This window comes from Arachis ipaensis, chromosome B2, assembly GCF_059453495.1.
Source record: "Arachis ipaensis isolate K30076 ecotype BB chromosome B2, ASM5945349v1, whole genome shotgun sequence".
Lineage (NCBI taxonomy): Eukaryota > Viridiplantae > Streptophyta > Magnoliopsida > Fabales > Fabaceae > Arachis > Arachis ipaensis.
In genome coordinates, this window is record NC_142437.1 from 9761367 (window position 1) to 9780772 (window position 19406).

A 19406-nucleotide genomic window follows, 5' to 3' on the forward strand; every position below is an offset into this window, starting at 1 on the left:
ACACAACCAAGCCAAAAATTTATGCTTTTCCGGAACAAGCTGACGCCAAAGCCAAAGCCAATTCTCCCTCTCCTCCCAACCAAACAGCTGCTTACACAACCACAAGTAACCATTGCGTGAGTCATAGACTTTGGCAGCAGACCCACTCCAATACCAACCCACTTCCGGACCTGCTTGTTCATCTGGATTGTAAGAGAGAATATTATCTTTCAGATTTTGAGATAAAGGAGAATAAAGAGTATCCAAATGCCACCTACCAACCGACCAAATATCCTGTATCCGGAGATTCGAATCAGAAATGTGGACATAATCCATCTCATTAGATAACCGTCCTTCTCTCCTCCAGCTAGAAAACCAAAAATTCTGGTTCAAATCTCCAATACACCAAGCAAACCCATCCTTCAACACTTTCCAAGCCTTGCAAAGACACCTCCAAATGGGAGAGTCCTTGTTCTTAGGATAACTAAAACAGTCATATAAAGATGATCGGTATTTGGCATCCAATAATTGGACCCATAGCTTGTTTGGCTGCTGGAAAAAAGTCCAAACTAGCTTCCCAAGAAGAGCAATATTTACACAATAAGGATCTCTAATCCCCAAACCTCCATATTTTTTTGGAGTAACCAGTACCTTCCAACTAACAAGATTCAATCCTCTTCCATCAACTTGTCCTTTCCAAAGAAAATTCCTCATCATAGACTCCAATTTACTAATGATTCCTTTGGGAAAAATAGAGACCTGCATCTGGTACGTGGGAATAGCAGCGGCAACAGAATTAACCAAGCAGAGTCTACCAGCCCGATTGAGTAAACTCCCTTTCCAGCTTGCTAGCCTACTCCGAATCTTATCCAGGACACCATTGAAAGCTGAACGAGTCACCCTAGAATGGCTAAGGGTAACTCCAAGATACTTGCCCAAATCCTGGACAAATCTGATAGAGGATACCCCAGTGAAAACCTCTTTCCTTGTTGCAGAGATATTCTTGGAGCAAAGCGCTCACTTTGGTTTGAAATAGATAAGATTTAATTAAAAAAAAAATCAGGTCAGATTTAATTTAAGTAAACCAAAAAAAAAAAAAAAAAAACAAGTATACAACAGCTAACTGGTAATTTACCCATGTTTTTGGTTGCCAGACAAATTAAGTGATAGGATGATGAATATGACCCAATAATAAAGCCTAATACCCAGTCCAAATAGAAAGTGGCCCAAGCCTCATAATCCAAAAAATTGAAAGAAGGGAGGAGATGAAGTAAGAAAAGGCGAGAGTGAGAGAGAAGCTCAATACAAAACGACATACATAATCACTAATCAGAGTCTCTCTATTCTCTTAGCAGCACAGCACAGCACAGCACTTTTCGTTCCCAACTTCTCATAGCCAGAAGCAAAAAACCTGACCTCACCCCAAATCCCTTCTTCACTCTCTTTTCTCCTTGTCTTCTCTCTCTCTCTCTAACGCGCCCTCACACATTGTTGTTGCCTTCTCTGTTCACTCTTTGATTGATGACCGCCGTCGAATCCCAACCCTCCCTCACCGCCATGGCCCCCACCATCCTCTCCTCCGCAGCTCCCAACCAGATTCGCTTCTTGCTCACCTCCTTGAACGAAGTCAACTTTGACTCCGTTCTCCATCAACTCTCTCAGGTACTCACTCTTCCATTCCCGATTCAATTTCCCGCTTTCATCTCTCTTCCTTTTCGTGTTCGCACTTTATTTCTAGGTTTTGCTTTGTTCGTAAACTTAAATTCGAATTTTGCTCACTTCCTTTTCTTGGGTCTCTCTCTCTAAAGTTTCATGTTTAAATCTCTAGCTATGCTTCAACTTGTTGTGTTCATGATGCGTTGTTGTTTGTGAAGTTTCTTGCTTTTTGATGTGGGGTTGCCAAACAATTATGATTTCGTTTATGGGACTGGGTTAAAATATTGGGTCTATTGCAACTAAATATGCTCTATAAAATTTGTGATGCTGGATCATTTTGGGTTTCTGTTGGTCTGTTTTCTGCATAAATCTTTTTGACATGTTTGCAACATTATAAATGATCACTGTGTTTTTCCTCCATTGCTCGCGTTATTAGCATGCCTAGCTGAAATGCTATTTAACATATGCTATCTTCCTGTGGCACGGATCAGTCATTTAGGGTCTCTTTCACTACTGCCTTTAGTTTTGGTGATTTGGAGAATGAAATGGTTGATTGATGAGCTTACCTGGTAGAAGAGATGATAGGTGTAGCCTTGAGTTAGGTCGCAATGATGAAGTTCCATTGTTTCATGTTCCTTCTGATAGTTGAAACTTGTAAATGTGACATATTTCATGTGTTCTAGTGTGCGCCCTCAATCTTATCTAAAGATGTTCTGCTATTATTCTCTTCATTTTCTTGTGAAAATATTAGGGGAAAACTGTGACCTCGGCTGGCCTGAGTAGATTTGTTTCAGGATGTTATATTTTATACTACTATACATTTTACAATTTACAATTTACATTCATATTTGAGTTTTATCTGCATTGTTTATCAGACAGATTGATTTGATTTTTGACGCTCACTTTCTTGCACTCACAGTTTGCTGAGTTTGGAACCGTTGGATGCATTTTGCTGCTTCAGACATGCTTTGATCACTTTAATTATGTCAGGAGAGATTTGAAAGATGTGAAGTATGAGCCAATTCTTGGGGCAGTCATAAAGCACCTCCTGGACAAACCAAACTTTAGCACGGTGTTTTCGGAGTCAATGAAGAATATAGACATCAACGAAAACTTCCTAGCAAATTTTTGTAATGGACTACAGTTGTCTTTACTGGAAAAAATTACCATCAGTCTTGCATTATCTGATTCTGAAAATCCTGAAACCAGGTTATCTGGTAAGTAGCATGTTATTTTCTAACTTTGGTTATTGCTTAATGGGTTCCTACATGTATTTCACTTTTCAAATACTGTTGTTGTCTTTTCAAGATGTTAGATTCATGGCCATTTCCTTGTGGTCAAAATTTGCCTTGTTTTTTTTTTTTTATTATTATTATCCTTCTCCTCCTCATCATCATTGTCATCATTTTAGGCAAGAAATTTTGCATGGCTCAGATTGAGGAATTGCATGCCAATCCTGGTTCTTTGAGTTGCCATGAACAAATTCACAATATTATCATGTTCCTCAAGCAATCAGAGGGTCTCTCCAAGCATGTAGATTCCTTTATGCAGATATTAGCATTGGTGCAGTTCAAGGACACCCCACCTTTTGTTCTGAATCCGCTGCTACCCGATGAGATGCACGAGGCTGATTTTTTGAGGTGATCACCTCATTAATAATTCTTATGTTATGGATGATTCTAGTCTCTAGAAGACAATTCGGGTGCATAGTCATGTTAATTACAGTAGCTGTCTGTATTCTATTTAATATACTTTGACTACCTGCCAATCATTTTCATCACTTATCAATATCAATGATAAGGCTGGGCTCAAAACTATTTGGAATATTATTTTATGTTTTGCATTATTTATTTAAGCATTTGATTCTGATGTTGCCAACTTGCCATATCTGCTATTGTCTTATAAGTTGCTTGTCTACTGACATCCATTTTCTTCTGCAGGAATATGGAGTTGTTCCATGATTCTGTAGAAAATGATTTTGATGCTATTTTGGCAGACATACAGAAGGAAATGAACATGGGAGATATTGTGAAGGAACTAGGCTATGGGTGCACACTTGACGTCTCTCAGTGCAAGGAGATCTTGTCACTTTTCTTACCTTTAACCGACAGTGCCCTCTCTAAATTACTTGGTGCTATTGCTCGTACCCATGCAGGGCTGGAGGACAACCAGTGTACATTCTTAACTTTTGGTGCAGCCCTTGGATACAATAACTTGTCTGAGTTGCCACTGCCGAACTCTTGGAACATTGATGTGTTGATAGATACAATCAAGCAGCTTGTGAGTTCTTGTCAATTCACTTAAAAGTTCCATGATTTTCTGAATTTTAATTCTGTTCTTCAAATTTGAATACACTAGTACAGTCCTTACCTTCTCTCTGGTTTCTGATACAGGCACCTCAAACCAACTGGGTACGGGTTATTGAAAATCTTGATCATGAAGGATTTTTCCTTCCTAGTGAAGAAGCATTCTGTTTTCTGATGTCTGTGTATAGACATGCCTGTAAGGTATGGCATCAGAACTACACAGACTTCCCCCTGGTGTTTAATTGATTAACATGCAAATCTTCAGCTCAAAATTCTGACATTTTTGAAATTGAACCTAGCAGGAGCCGTTTCCTCTCCATGCCATCTGTGGATCTGTGTGGAAGAATACTGAGGGTCAGCTATCTTTCCTAAAATATGCTGTATCAGCACCACCGGAAGTGTTTACCTTCGCGCACTCTACAAGGCTGCTGGTCTGATGCTCTGCCTACACGATTACTGTTTCTTGTTCACATCATCTCCATTTTTAAAATGTGAAATCATGTTGCAGGCATATAATGATGCGATTAATGGCCTCAAGCTTCAAAATGGACATGCTAATCATGCATGGCTGTGTCTTGACCTTCTGGATGTTCTCTGCCAGCTAGCTGAGAAGGGTCATGCCAGTTATGTTCGGTTGATACTTGATTATCCCCTGAAACACTGTCCTGAAGTCTTGCTTCTAGGGATGGCACACATTAATGTACAAAAACACTGTCCTGAATTCATAGTCATTTCTGCTGTTTATCCTTTTATTCTGTACCTCTTATTATGAAGTTTGCATATGTTGCTCTTGCAGACTGCTTACAACCTCTTCCAACATGAAGTATCTCTAGTTGTTTTCCCCATGATACTAAAGAGTGCTGGAGGTAGTGGAATGATTCAACATCTATGGCATGCTAATCCTAATCTGGTCTTACGAGGGGTTATGGATTCCCAAAACAATGACCTGGACAGTGTTACAAGAATTGTTGACATCTGCCAGGAGCTAAAGGTATTTCTCATGTGAAATGTGGGTTTTTTGGATTGCTATTCAGTCTTAACAAGATTGCTTTCATTTATGATGGTTTTTCTTGTTTTTGTATAAAAAATTGTTTATAATAACCAATCCTTGCTTTTGTTGAGCATCTCTTAATTATATTTGCAGTTTGGCTTCAACTAACCTTTGAAAAGCAAGCTGGAGTTTTTATTGTTGTTTGCCATTCTTAACAGTAGATTATAGTTTTTTCTGTTTATTATATACAGATTCTATCATCAGTACTGGAAGTCATTCCCTCCTATTATAGTATAAGATTAGCAGCTGTTGCTTCAAGAAAAGAATTCCTTGACCTTGAGAAGTGGCTGAGTAACAACTTATCTATGTACAAGGATGTCTTCTTTGAGGTAATTTTCCTTCCCTCATTCGTTGTCTTTAATAACTAGTACAGTAAAATGTATGCATTCATTTGGTCTTGTTCTTTTTAATTTGAACTCCTGCTGAATTTATTCTAGCAGAAAGGAAAGTAGTTAACACTTATCTTATTTCACAGGAGTGCCTCAAATTTGTAAAAGATATCCATTTTGGTAGATCACAGAGCTTATCTGGTAAATCTTTTCATCAGTCTGGTGCTGTTCTGAATCTTTATGCTGAGACTACTCCTACCTTCTTGAAGGTTCTGTACTTAAATCATTTGGTTTCTCTGCTTGTCCCTTCCTTTACCTGCTTTCATGGGATTTGTGTCTAATGATGTTTAATTACAGGTTCTGAAATCTCATACTGACTTTGTTAACTCTAGTCAACTTTCTGAGGAGCTGGAGAGGTTGCAGGTATCTATGATAGATTCAAACCCAAGACTGCAAAATGGTGCGCCTGCAGATTCGTCTACCTCTGATGCATATTCGGAGGACATTGAAGATGAAGCAAACTTGTACTTCCATAAGATGTTTTCTGATAAGTTAACCATCAATGCAATGGTGCAAATGCTTGCCCGGTTCAAGGAATCTTCTGTGAAGAGGTGACATTTTTTAAAGTTTTTATATGCTTGTTATGAATCATGTATGAAGAATGAACAAATGACTATCCATTCTCTTAAATGCTGTTTATTACCCATTCATGCAAATATTATCTGGTCTATGATTAGCTTCTAATGTGCTGGCAATATTGATGTGAATTATCAGGGAGAAATCAATTTTTGATTGCATGATTGGAAACTTGTTTGAGGAGTATAAATTTTTTCCGAAATATCCTGAAAGGCAACTCAAAATTGCTGCAGTTCTCTTTGGTAAGTTTTTCTTTTAGCATTACGGATGTTGAATGTAACTCATTTCTATTGGCTAGTGCCAAAATGATTGTTACTATCTTGATGTGTTGTGTTCTGCTAGGAAACTTAAGACCTGGGTTAGTAAATTGCATTGCTTGGTAAATTATATGTCTTTTGATCAACTATGAAATAGTATTTGTTTTTTAAATATTTAATTGGATTTGTCACATATGTCTTGAGTACTTGAGCTTGAAAGCCTTGAACAATAATTAAATGAATTTGAGCTCCAGCCAAGGTTATTTATTTATTTACTTTTTAAACTTGCTTTCAAGCCTATTTGGATATTTCCCCATAATTCTAGCTAATCTAAGCTTCTCGATTTTGAGGTAGGGAATGGCTAACTTGTCACCCTTTTTTTTTTAAAATAAAATAATGAAGAAATAAATAATGCTTTTATATTTATTCTGATACTTGTGATAAGAAATAGTATAATTCAATGAATTGTGCCAACTAGAGCTTGATAACAGATTTGGAATTGACCTAAGTGGGTCTTTTGCCAAGCTAAGAGGCTCACCTGTGTAATATAATTTGATTGCAGCAGCCATTTACACCACCATTTAGTTGTTGTTTGTTGTTTTCTTCTTCTGTTTTTTTGTTTTGTCTTTGTTTTTTTTTTTTTTTTTTAAAAAATAGATACTATGCAACAATTTCATTCTGTGACTTAGGTTTGTCTAAAATTTATTAGTCGCAATGCCTGGCTTATACTTCCTCTAAGAATTTGTATTTCTATCTTGTTGGGCTATAATGTTTTGTTGTCTGTAGTACTTGACTCTACTCAGTTGTAAAATCTATTGCTATGTTAGAAATCTAAATGTGAAAAACAATCAAGAGGTTTTTTTTTCACCATGTTGGTGTACATTGCTAAACTAGGTGTTTTGAGTATTTGATTGCTTCAGGTTTCACTTTTCTCAGTTGTTGAAATACATGATTATTTTTTGATTTTCTAGTTCTGTATTTATGTTACATTGTTTCTTAATACATGCCAGGTTCCGTCATAAAGCATCACCTTGTGACTCATCTGTCTCTGGGGATTGCTCTTCGATATGTTCTTGATTCGTTACGCAAGCCTGCAGATTCAAAGGTTTGTGGTGTTTACTAGTGGATTTGCTCAAGTCTACGTATGATGTTTTATTTGATATTCCATCCATATATTGCAGATGTTTACGTTTGGAAGTCTGGCCTTGGAGCAGTTTGTGGACCGCCTTATTGAGTGGCCTCAGTATTGCAATCACATTCTGCAAATTTCCCATTTGCGCAGCACACATTCAGAAATCGTCACTTTCATTGAACAGGCTCTTGCCAGGATTTCTGCTGGTCATGCAGATGTGGACGGGGTGAACCATGCTTCACTTATTAGTAACCATAATTCTGCACAAACTATGTTAGGGCATGTGGAGGTAAAAGTAATCTAATTTCTTCCTTCTATGTTAGGGTATTGGACAATGAAGCTAAAATGGATTTGCATGCAAAATTATGAGCACTGATGTCTTATTTGTGTGAATGTGTTTGTTTTCTTATTATACTTCCCTGTTGGTAGATTGACCTTTTTCTTTATTTTCTCACTATCATACTGAGGTGACGTGTCTTTGTTGTGTCCTTGCAGCATCTCAATGGCTCTGGTGTCATCCAGCCTGGGCAGCAACATATATCACTGCAGCTTCAACAGAGGCGTGATATTCCCTTGGATGATCGTCATAAAGCCTCTGTTGGTTCATCCACTGATGTAAAACCGATCTTATCATCTGTAGGGCAATCTTCAGCAGTTACTCCTGCTGATACTTCTAGTAGTAATAAGGTACTATACTTGTCTCTTGTTTCAGAATTCCGGGCATGATGTGAATGTTACTGTTATGTATATGTGTGTGGTTGTTTGTTTTTCTTGGTATTTTTTCTTTGTTGTTACTGCTAATTTATTTTGTATCTCACTGCAGCTACATAGCACTGGCAGCGCATCGTCGATGTTATCTTCTCCTGGTTTTGTTCGTCCTTCGCGAGGAGCTACTTCAACCAGTATATTTCTGTCCCTTCACTCCCTTGTGAATGATTCTGGTTGATTGGCAATATATATTGTGCATCTTTCTTCTTTCATTTTCTGAACATTCACTTTGCTTCTTGGAAATGTCCATTATGTAGGGTTTGGATCAGCCTTGAACATTGAAACTTTGGTTGCAGCTGCTGAGAAAAGAGAAACTCCCATCGAGGTGATCTAGCCATTTACAAGTTGATCACGTTGGTTGCTTTCATGAGATGTGGTCTTATGTGTTCAGCTGTTTAGATTCCTAGTCATTTTACTTTTGTTCTACTCATATCCCATTCTAATGTATATAAATATTAATTTTGTCTTTGTTTGGTTCAATGTAATCCTCTTTTTCTTAATGCATTTAACAGGCTCCAGGGTCAGAGGTTCAGGATAAGATATCATTTATAATTAATAATATATCTACTGCAAATATTGAAGCTAAAGCAAAAGAATTCACTGAAATTTTGAAAGAGCAGTACTATCCATGGTTTGCACAGTATATGGTTATGAAAAGGTTAGTATACTTCATAAAGCATATGATGGGATGCCTAAAAGAGTTGTATCTATTCTGATCAATGTGTATGGATATATTCCACAGAAATGAGTGTAATTGTTATTTTCAATATGATTAATTGCATTGCTGGAGTTTGAAGTGGACAGTTGGGCACTGCGGTATTTTAGAAGGTCAAATTTTGTTTTAGGTCAATTTTGAGTTCTCATTTTACCGGAGAGCTATCCAGAGTGCCACTAGGGAATAAAATTACCTTTGATATGTAACCGTGCAATATAAAATATTTTATTAATAATGTTGATTTCTTAGATATTTTGAGTCTACTCAATTTTAACTGAATTAAACTGAACTCTAATAGTGCACAATTGATCTGCCAATCCTGGAAACCACGAGTCCGAATTAAGATTAGTCCACTTCAAGATTTCCTTTTTCATCACTCTCCGGTTCTTAAATTTTATGTAAGAACTGTAGGATAAATGATTTCATTCAAAGATGAATTTTCTAGTGGTGTTTTGGTAAAAATCTTCTTATTGTTCCTGTATGTGGCTACATGTCTAACAGTATGGATACGGTAGTCCTCTTGTATTTGTACTTTTGTTTACTTGATCTTATGCCAAACTATCAATTGATACTTTGAATACTGACAGAGCGAGCATTGAGCCAAATTTCCATGACTTGTACCTGAAATTCCTAGATAAAGTCAATTCAAAGGCTTTGAACAAAGAGATTGTGCAGGCAACCTATGAAAATTGCAAGGTTTGTGAATTGTCATTGTTCCCTGATTGTTTGAAGTGAATATATGTTGAAATTTGAATTAACATCCCGGTTTGTGTACTCTCAGGTTCTTTTAGGATCTGAGCTCATAAAGTCTAGTTCAGAAGAACGCTCTTTGCTTAAAAATCTGGGAAGCTGGCTTGGAAAGTTAACAATTGGGCGGAATCAGGTTTTGAGGGCTCGTGAAATAGACCCGAAATCTTTGATTATAGAGGTAATTATCATTTTGTGTATACTCCAAGGGCTGATGGTGTTTCAGCTGCTTGTTTGCTGATTTGGTTATCAATATGTTGCGATGTAGGCATATGAGAAGGGGCTGATGATAGCTGTTATCCCATTTACTTCAAAGGTATAGTTTATGATTGTAATAAACTGTTGCGATGGTTTTCTTCCATCTTGTGCTATATCATGATTCAGTAAATGCTGTAGGTCCTTGAACCATGCCAAAGCAGTCTTGCATATCAACCCCCTAATCCTTGGACGATGGGCATTCTGGGATTGCTTGCTGAGATTTATTCAATGCCAAACTTGAAAATGAACCTCAAATTTGACATAGAGGTCATAGTTATTTTATTTCCTTTTCTGGATATTATGGTCATAGTTGCCGCTCTCTTGTACCGATTTATTCATATCCTTGTGCTATACAGGTGTTGTTCAAAAATCTTAGTGTGGATATGAAGGATGTTACGCCAACTTCTCTCCTGAAGGATCGGAAAAGAGAAATTGAAGGAAATCCTGATTTCTCCAATAAAGATGTTGGGGCGTCTCAAGCACAAATGATGTCTGATATAAAATCTAGCCTTATACAGCCAGTAAATCAAGTGGAGTTACCACTTGAAGTTACCAATCCATCTAATACTGGGGCACATCCTCATTTACTCTCTCAGGTTTGTTTTTACATGCTTTTGGGGTTGAATACCTATTTCTTTCCCCCCTCCCAATCTATAAATTGTTTCCCTGAGTGTCTGTTAATGAATTAGTACGCTAGTCCACTTCATATTTCCACTGGAGCCTTGATGGAGGATGAAAAGGTAACACCTCTAGGCTTGTCTGATCAACTTCCTTCTGCTCAAGGACTATTACAAGCAACTCCTACGCCTGTACCTTTTTCCCTTAGCCAGGTGTGGAATGTAAAAGTTTTCTGTTATTTCTTCGATTTTTTTTTTGGCTTAAGGGATGCTGATTTCAACCAAGTTTATTAACTGTCTTTTGCTTATAGCTTCCATCACAGATACCTAATATTGCAACTCATCTTATTATCAATCAGAAGCTTAGTGGTTTTGGGTTGCAAATGCATTTTCAGAGGTATGTCGCTCTCAATAATTTCCATTGCTTGTTTGAATTTGTATGGCATACTAAGTTTGTTCTGTTATAACAGGGCTGTACCTATTGCAATGGAGAGAGCTATCAAAGAGATAGTATCTAGTATTGTGCAGCGTAGTGTTTCCATAGCTACACAAACAACAAAGGAGCTTGTTTTAAAGGTTGATATTATAACTTTCCCAGATTTTATTCTTACCTGAGGATTCCTAATTTGCTCATTGTCAGCGAATGTTTATATATTTTATAACGTTCATAATTTCTTTTCTAAAATTTTGTTACTATCTATTTAGTGGGAGAAGTGGTGATTGTTGTGAAATTTGATAGCTGAAAGTCATGAAGTAGTATTGTCATCCTTGTTCCTTACAATCATGTATATTGAAACTGATGTGAAGCTCTTGGTAAAACAAAACTGAAAGTATGAGACAGGAAAAGCAGTTGCTCAGTTTGTCTTTCTTTATTTGTGTATTTGTTTATTTTGCAGGATTATGCCATGGAATCAGATGAGACACGCATAGTAAATGCTGCACACCTGATGGTTGCCAGTCTGGCTGGGAGCTTAGCTCATGTTACATGCAAAGTATAGCTCTGAAATCCAACATTCAGTTTTATGCTGTTTGATTGTAGAACATCTAAGCAATGTATTATTATTTAGTATATGTTTCTGTTTAGTCTGCAATTTGTCTTATTTCTCTCTCTTCTAGGAACCTTTAAGGGCATCAATATCAAGTCAACTAAGAATTTCACTTCAGAATTTAAATATTGCAAATGAAATTTTGGAGCAAGCTGTGCAACTTGTCACCAATGATAATCTTGATCTTGGTTGTGCAGTCATTGAGCAGGCTGCTACTGATAAGGTTAGATCTACTGAAAGTTTGTGATAGTTGTCTTGTGGTTATGGTTAGTGTGGCAATGCTGTGGTCTGGAGAAGGTTATTATCTGTCTTGCTTATTTGTAGCTCTAACACTTTATTTAGAGGGATTTACATGTTAAGGACTTAAGGTTGATGTGGTTTTAACACATACTAATGGACTAATGATATGCATGAACAAATTTTATCACTAATGTGTCAAACTTTTTGTTCTGTAGTAGAGACTATTTGAACTGCCTTACCTTATTCTTTTCTATATGTACTTGTATAATTAGTTTTGGAAATCTACTAGCCAGGGTGAAACAAAAAGTTTTGCTTAATGCCAATAAGATTTCTTGTTTGAATGTGTAAAGAATTGTGTTAGTGACTTGGGTATCATGTGATGCCCAAAGCAACATGGAGTAGTATGGGATGCTCAACGTTGTATTTACCTTGATAGCTAGCTTTTAAGGTGTGGTTCCCTACTTTCTTTGGGTATGTAACATTTTTCAAACTAAAATAATCGTAAGGGTGATAAACTGTGAAGAATAAGAGATTTGCAGTTCTTATGAACTGTGTAGATAATGTTTCTCCCATTGTATTCCATCTGCTTTGGGTACTATCTGGGGTTTTCTTTTCTATAATGCTGATAATATTTGTTAAGTATTTGCAACTTCTAATTTGTAGATTTTTTCCAGTGTATGTTTATAGATTTGATTAAAACGTTTGATGTTCGTAATAGGCATTACTAGCAGCAACCACCAAGATTGGACTCTCGTTCCTTTTTGAAATTTCATTGAATCTCAGAAATAATAGTATAGGAATTTTTTCTTCAGAAGTATCATCTGTTTAACTCAACATTTATATCTCTTTACTCTTTTGTAGGCAATAACCACCATTGATACAGAAATTAATCAACAACTTTCTATGAGAAGGAAGCATCGAGAAGGTATGGGTTCCACATTTTTTGATACAAACTTGTACACACAAAGTTCTATGGGTGTTGTGCCAGAGCCTCTTCGACCCAAGCCTGGTCAGTTGTCCCTCTCGCAGCAGCGCGTCTATGAGGTATTTAAATGGTTCTTTTCACTGTTACTTCTAATTATTTTGGAAACACTGCATGGTTTAATTGCTGCTTATGTATATTAGGACTTCGTTCGGCTTCCCTGGCAAAATCAGTCAAGTCAGAGCTCACATTCTATGTCATCTGGTCTTTCGGTTCAATCTGGAAATGCTGGTCTCGCTGGCACTAATGGTGCTGTATCAGGACAAATTAACCCTGGTTACTCTGTAAGCTCCAGCTATGAAGGAGGGGTGTCGCGACCAGTAGAAGATATGTCGGAATCTAATTTGGCTCAACACTTCAGGTATTGCTTTTTTATTCACTATTTTATCGCTTTATTTCTGTGACATTCTGTTATTCTTTATTGTATTCACTGTCTGCATTTAACACCTCAGTGCTTCCTCAATTCACATTAGAGCTGCTGACAGTGTTTCCCAGCACAGTTTGGAGAAAGAATCAGTTGCCTCATTTCCTTCAACTGCTTCCACACCTGAGTTGCACACTGTTGATACTTCTGATTCTATGAAAGTGAGAATTATTCACGAGCATTATAACTTCATATGCTTCATATGTGTCGCAATGGTGTCTAACTGTGCGTCTGTACTATTTTGCAAGGAATCTGGAGCTTCACAGCCACTAGCAAGTGTCGTAGAGCGCATTGGAAGTAGTTTCTTGGAGCCCACTATTTCTACAAGGGAAGCCTTGGATAAATACCAAATGGTTGCACAAAAGGTAGTTCTCGACCTTTCTGGTTTCTTGATATTTTCTCTGTATATCCTATTACTGGTCAAATTATATTCAAAACAGGATCCTTCATAGCATGAATCGTTGATTTAGTTCATTTGTTTTGAGTATTATCAATCCAGTTTGTTTAGGACACTTATTTGAGTCTTCATTTTGTTGATTTTTTTAGTTGGAGGCTTTGGTTAATAATGATGCCAAGGAAGCAGAAATACAGGTATGTCATGGTTCAGTTTAGGTTCTTTTCTATAGTATACAGCTCTTCTGTTATCCAAATTAGTATATTTATCTTTACTGCTGTTCTCATTTTCATACTTTGATAATTTCTTTCTCCTCATCTGAATATCTGTTTTGGGTATTGTGATTAGGGGGTCATATCCGAGGTTCCTGAGATCATACTCAGATGTGTTAGTCGAGATGAGGCAGCTTTAGCTGTAGCTCAGAAGGTACACTTTCTTCTGCAGGAAATTTATTGATCACTGAATTTTTGTCGTAACTTGGTTGCTTTAGTAGATCCTTTTCTTGTTGCTTCTGGGTTGTTTTTTGCCCTGTACCTTATACTCAAGTTCAGTTAGGATGCAGGTTGGTTTACTAGGTATCTTGTAAAAATTCACAGTCATTACTTTTGTAACTAGGTATTCAAGGGCCTTTATGACAATGTATCCAACAACACTCATGTTGGTGCTCATCTTGCAATCCTGACTGCCATTCGCGATGTTTGCAAGCTTGCCGTTAAGGAGCTTACCAGCTGGGTATGTTTTTCACTCTTGAATGAAGTTATGTCATTATTACAATTTATTTTGGCATTAGTTCCTTTTTTCCTTATGTAATATACTCTATCTACCTATAGCATTGCTGAATGTTGCATATTCTGATGTTGAATTCCCTTTATTATTATTAATGATTTGGGTGTCTTCCATCTACTAAGATAATTCTGATGATGTTAGAGTTTTTCCAAGTGCAAAAACCACTAATGTTATGTACCTGTTTGAGACACTGATATGCTATTTTGTAATGTAAATTATCAATAAAATTGATCAAAGAGCTTGCCATTAGCCAAATTTACATCTAAAATAGATGTGGTTAACTACTAACTAATCCTCCATGAGTGACATTTAAATACAAGTTATGTTGGTGTTCTGTTTATAACTAGTGTGTTATTGAATACTTGTTACAGGTAATTTACTCAGAAGAAGAAAGGAAATTCAACAAAGATATTACTGTAGGCCTGATCCGCAGTGAACTGCTAAATCTTACCGAGTACAATGTTCATATGGCAAAGCTCATTGATGGGGGGAGAAACAGTATGTCAAAAGAATGTACCTTCTAATCGTTTTCCCTTTTTATATTGTTATACTCATGCAACTCCACTGGATTAATGTGCAGAGGCTGCTACGGAGTTTTCTATTTCTCTTCTTCAAATGCTGGTTGTTGAGGAACTGAAAGTTATTTCAGAACTTCACAATCTTGTTGATGCTTTGGCAAAGGTTTGTATTTGTCCACGAGTGTCTGCATTTTTTACTCTGCCCCGTCTTTACCAAATATCTTTTATTTCAGCTTGCTTCAAAGCCTGGATCCCCTGAATCGTTGCAACAGCTGATTGAGATGATCAAGAACCCTTCTGTTAGTGTTCCTGCAAAGGAGGATAAGGCAAGACAATCAAGGGACAATAAGGTCATACATAGGATACTAGGTTCAGCTGTTATTGTTGTTTTACACGCATAGTTTTTGTTCTGCTCCAACTGTGACTGAATCTATTTGTTAAAAACAGGGTCCTGGGATGCTGGCACCAAACCGGGAAGAAGTAAACATTGTAGAGTCTGTTGAACCAGATCCTGCTGGATTCCGTGAGCAGGTATTTTGCTGTGAAATTGCTAGATAAATTCATACTTTGTTGTGTGGCTATTTGCATACATTGTCAGATACTGACTGTAATTCTGTATTTATTGCCTGTGGTATATTTTAATTATGTCTAGAGTGTTTCAACTTCTCGTTAAGTGGGAATTGGGAATACAATACATCATTGGAAACTTCCAAACATTACTTATTATCCACATGTGTTGTAGGTTTCCATGTTGTTTACAGAATGGTATCGGATATGTGAACTCCCTCCTCCGAATGATACAGCTTCTACTCACTTCATCTTACAATTACATCAAAATGGTCTCCTTAAGGGGGATGATGTAACAGATCGCTTCTTCCGGCTATTGATGGTAGTGTATCTTCTCTCAGATACAGGTCACTTTCCTATTAATGGCCAGGGTTATCAATAAAACTTTTCTTTCCTCCCTTATTTCCTCCAGGAACTAGTTGTTACACACTGCTTAAACAGTGAGGTGATTAATTCTGGGGCATTGCAATCTTCTCAACAGCTGCCAGCAATGTCATTTATTGCGATTGATATTTATGCCAAGCTTGTCTTCTCAATATTGAAGGTCCACTGTGCCATTTTATTTTCTTTTAGTTTGGGTATTTCTTTAGCTTTTCTCTAATTTGTTATTTGTTTGAACAGGGATCAAACAAGTCCTTTCTTCTTTCTAAGGTCTGTAGGCAAACTTCATTTCTCTCCTCTGTTGGCTTTATGAATTCTGTAATGATATTCTAATGTGTTACTCTCTGACAGATTCTTGCGGTGACTATTCGGTTGATTCTAAAAGATGCAGAAGAGAAGAAGGCCTCTTTTAATCCAAGACCGTATTTCAGATTGTTCATTAATTTGCTTCTAGATCTTGGTTCACTTGAACCTGTTACTGATGGTGCAAATCTCCAGGTATTTGTCACTTTAAACTTTTCCTATTAGTTTCTATGTTGAAGTTGTTTTTATTTGTGTTTGGTCTTCTGCATTTGCCATAACCTGTTACTGAAGTTATTGAGAAAGCTATGGGTAGGCAAGCAAGCTCTCATCAAATGATTCATTACATTGAGTTGATTCGTTACACATCTCATTTAGATGATTTATCAAATAATAGTGGTTTGGATGGATTTGTGCATTCAAATCACAATACTACTATTTAAAACTGTTTTATGGGAGAGATTCAAATGAAATGATATCTAGATTGGTAAACTGAATAAAATTAAGCTCATTAATTTGTTTATTAGATAAAGGGACAATAAGTAAACATTTTGCTCGAACATAACGAACAAAAAGCGTCTTTTGTTAATATAAAAAATTATTAACAGTAAAAGGAGTTATGTATGGGTGGTAGGTTTGTATATATTAAACTGTTTATGATGGTTGGTATTCACGTAGTTAAAATTTTTCAGCAAAGGTTTGTAAATACTAATCTGTTTATGATGGTTGTTTATTTAGACATTGTGGGTTTTTTTAACTCTGTTATGTTCTTCATTCCCAATGATACTGTCCAAGAAATGAAGACACTTGTGTGCTTGACTAATAATACTTCATATTTTGCAGATTTTGATTGCTTTTGCCAATACTTTTCATGCTTTGCAGCCCCTCAAGGTTCCTGCTTTCAGGTGAGCCTAAGAATGCTGTTTTCCTGACTTGTTTGACGATATAATTGTAGTAATGGAATAGTATCTATTCATATGCTTGTAACTCCACATGATCTGTTGTGGTGGAATGGCTATTTTTCTGGGTTGAGACTTCCTGTTTGTAGAAAACCGATGATATTTATTTGTGTTAATTTTTTCTTCTGGTTCATTTTATTGAATCTTCCACCAATAGAAGACACACCAGTATCTCTTAAAGGTTGTGTACACCAAAAATGAATTTATTTTCCTGATAACATCTTTCCCACCTGTTGTTAAATTGTTTTATAATTATTTACCGTGTTTGTGGAAATGTTTTTTCAGTTTTGCTTGGCTTGAGTTGATAAGTCACAGGAGCTTTATGCCAAAAATGCTGACTGGTAATGGTCAAAAAGGTTGGCCTTATATCCAAAGGTTGCTTGTTGATCTCTTCCAATTTATGGAGCCTTTTCTGAGACATGCTGAACTCGGAGATCCGGTTTGTTTTCGTATTCATCACTATTTTTTACCTTATATGGACGGAGACTAGCAATGTTTCTGACATGCTGACTGGTTCTGGTCAGGTCCGTTTTCTCTATAAAGGCACTCTTAGGGTGCTACTGGTGCTACTTCATGACTTCCCTGAGTTCCTATGTGACTTTCACTTTACCTTCTGTGATGTTATTCCGCCAAGTTGCATACAGATGCGGAATATTGTTCTGAGTGCTTTTCCGCGGAGTATGAGGTTGCCAGATCCATCCACCCCCAATTTGAAGGTGTTATAATCTCAGATTTATATATTATTATTATTATTATTATTATTATTATTATTATTATTTCCCTGGAACATTTTGGTGACCTGCTTCTTTGCAGATTGATTTGCTTCAAGAAATTACTCAATCCCCAAGGATTCTTTCGGAGGTCGATGCTGCTATTAAAGCGAAGCAGATTAAGGCTGATGTGGATGAATACCTTAAGGTTTGTTACCATATAATTTGGAAATGATCATGAAAATTAATTATTTTATACACATTAAATTTTTTCAAATTTTAGATAATGAATGTTAAAATTAATTATTTATTAGTTCTATGGAGACCCGGGTCTTCTACGGAAACTTTTATCCCTATAACCTTTTTATAAAAGTAGTTTGATTCTATAAATCTTTTGTGCCATAATTTATAATATTAGGACAAAGTCGACACAGTTTTAAAAGATTTATATTCCCGTAATGTTATTTCGGTAAAAAACATTAGTTTGTGAATTGTTTTTTTTTCTTTTTTTTTTTGGGGGGGGGGGGGGTAAGCTTGCATTTATTTATTTTATAACTCTTCAATCTTTTTTCTGCAGACAAGACAGCAAAATTCTCCATTTTTGTCTGAGCTGAAGGACAAGATGCTCCTTTCACCTAATGAAGCTGCTTCTGCCGGGACACGTTACAATGTGCCATTGATCAACTCACTTGTGTTGCATGTTGGAATGCAGGTATTGTAAATTTGAAACTTGCACATTTATATATACCTCTGCATTTGAGTCGATAATCACGAAATAGTTATTATGGTCTTCCAGGCAATCCAACAACTTCAGGGACGATCTCCCCATGCTCAATCTGCATCACCTGGTTTCCCCTTGGCTGTATTTTCTGTTGGTGCTGCATTGGATATTTTCCAGACACTAATTGTGGACTTGGACACTGAAGGGCGCTATCTTTTCTTAAATGCCGTTGCCAACCAACTACGCTACCCTAACACACACACCCACTACTTTTCCTTCATCCTTCTGTACTTGTTTGCGGAATCAAACCAGGTTCGTGTTTCTCTGTGTCTACCGCAATGCTGTTTTTTTCTAGATATAACATGAGTTTTATTAACTTGGACCTTTATATTCCGCCGCAGGAAATCATCCAAGAACAAATTACTAGAGTATTGTTAGAACGGCTAATCGTTAATCGTCCTCATCCTTGGGGACTGCTCATCACTTTCATTGAGCTGATCAAGGTATTATGTTCGATTTTATGATTGTTTTTTATTCAAGCATGTCATTAGTAGCTTGCAACCAACGCTAAACTGTTTTGTATTTTTACCAGAACCCGAGGTATAATTTCTGGAACCGGTCTTTCATAAGATGCGCACCAGAGATTGAGAAACTTTTTGAGTCCGTCTCTAGATCCTGCGGCGGTCCAAAACCAGTGGATGAGAGTATGGTCTCCGGTTGGGTTTAACTCCATAAATTGGAGTAGATTAGATTAGATGGCTTTGCTGCTGCTTAGTTGTGTGTAGGCTAATCATTTTTTGCAATTAAGTACATGTTGATATTGGTGTCGATCAAAATATACAAATTGTACTCTCTGTAGATTCCTGGTATTTTAAATGATCATGTTGAAAAATTTTCAGCTTTCTGACAGGAGTTTTACATGTTACA

The 19406-nt window shown here is 36.8% G+C and overlaps 1 protein-coding gene across 4 annotated transcripts; it reads left to right on the plus strand.

Annotated features, from left to right (window-relative positions):
• The first annotated feature begins 1283 nt into the window (after window positions 1-1283).
• On the plus strand, window positions 1284-19383 carry LOC107624816 (transcription regulator). Of its 4 annotated transcripts, none has more exons than XM_016327277.3 (51): window positions 1284-1641; window positions 2555-2852; window positions 3047-3275; window positions 3576-3915; window positions 4029-4142; window positions 4244-4372; window positions 4450-4641; window positions 4738-4932; window positions 5184-5321; window positions 5468-5590; window positions 5679-5932; window positions 6096-6199; window positions 7225-7319; window positions 7396-7635; window positions 7842-8033; window positions 8170-8248; window positions 8372-8439; window positions 8627-8772; window positions 9417-9525; window positions 9611-9757; window positions 9845-9892; window positions 9973-10101; window positions 10191-10430; window positions 10524-10664; window positions 10763-10848; window positions 10922-11027; window positions 11348-11443; window positions 11568-11720; window positions 12599-12781; window positions 12863-13080; window positions 13172-13304; window positions 13392-13508; window positions 13690-13734; window positions 13886-13963; window positions 14153-14269; window positions 14695-14821; window positions 14904-15004; window positions 15075-15191; window positions 15289-15372; window positions 15584-15730; window positions 15821-15952; window positions 16030-16059; window positions 16141-16287; window positions 16933-16994; window positions 17334-17487; window positions 17573-17764; window positions 17862-17966; window positions 18336-18470; window positions 18555-18791; window positions 18881-18982; window positions 19072-19383. In XM_016327277.3, exons 1-51 carry the CDS (start codon window positions 1501-1503, stop codon window positions 19204-19206), a joined length of 7230 nt encoding a protein of 2409 aa, XP_016182763.1. In that variant the 5' UTR covers window positions 1284-1500; the 3' UTR covers window positions 19207-19383. The 4 variants fall into 4 exon arrangements, with proteins under 4 accessions (XP_016182763.1, XP_088360883.1, XP_088360884.1 ...); XM_088504757.1 differs by having other exon boundaries at window positions 13193-13304; XM_088504758.1 differs by having other exon boundaries at window positions 13205-13304.
• The last annotated feature ends 23 nt before the right edge of the window (window positions 19384-19406 follow it).

Coding starts and splice junctions, on each gene's coding strand:
- LOC107624816 (XM_016327277.3), top strand. CDS start 1,501: ATGACCGCCGTCGAATCCCAACCCTCCCTCACCGCCATGGCCCCCACC. Junction 17,488..17,572: donor ATGCTGAACTCGGAGATCCG/GTTTGTTTTCGT, acceptor GGTTCTGGTCAG/GTCCGTTTTCTCTATAAAGG. Junction 18,983..19,071: donor CTTTCATTGAGCTGATCAAG/GTATTATGTTCG, acceptor TATTTTTACCAG/AACCCGAGGTATAATTTCTG.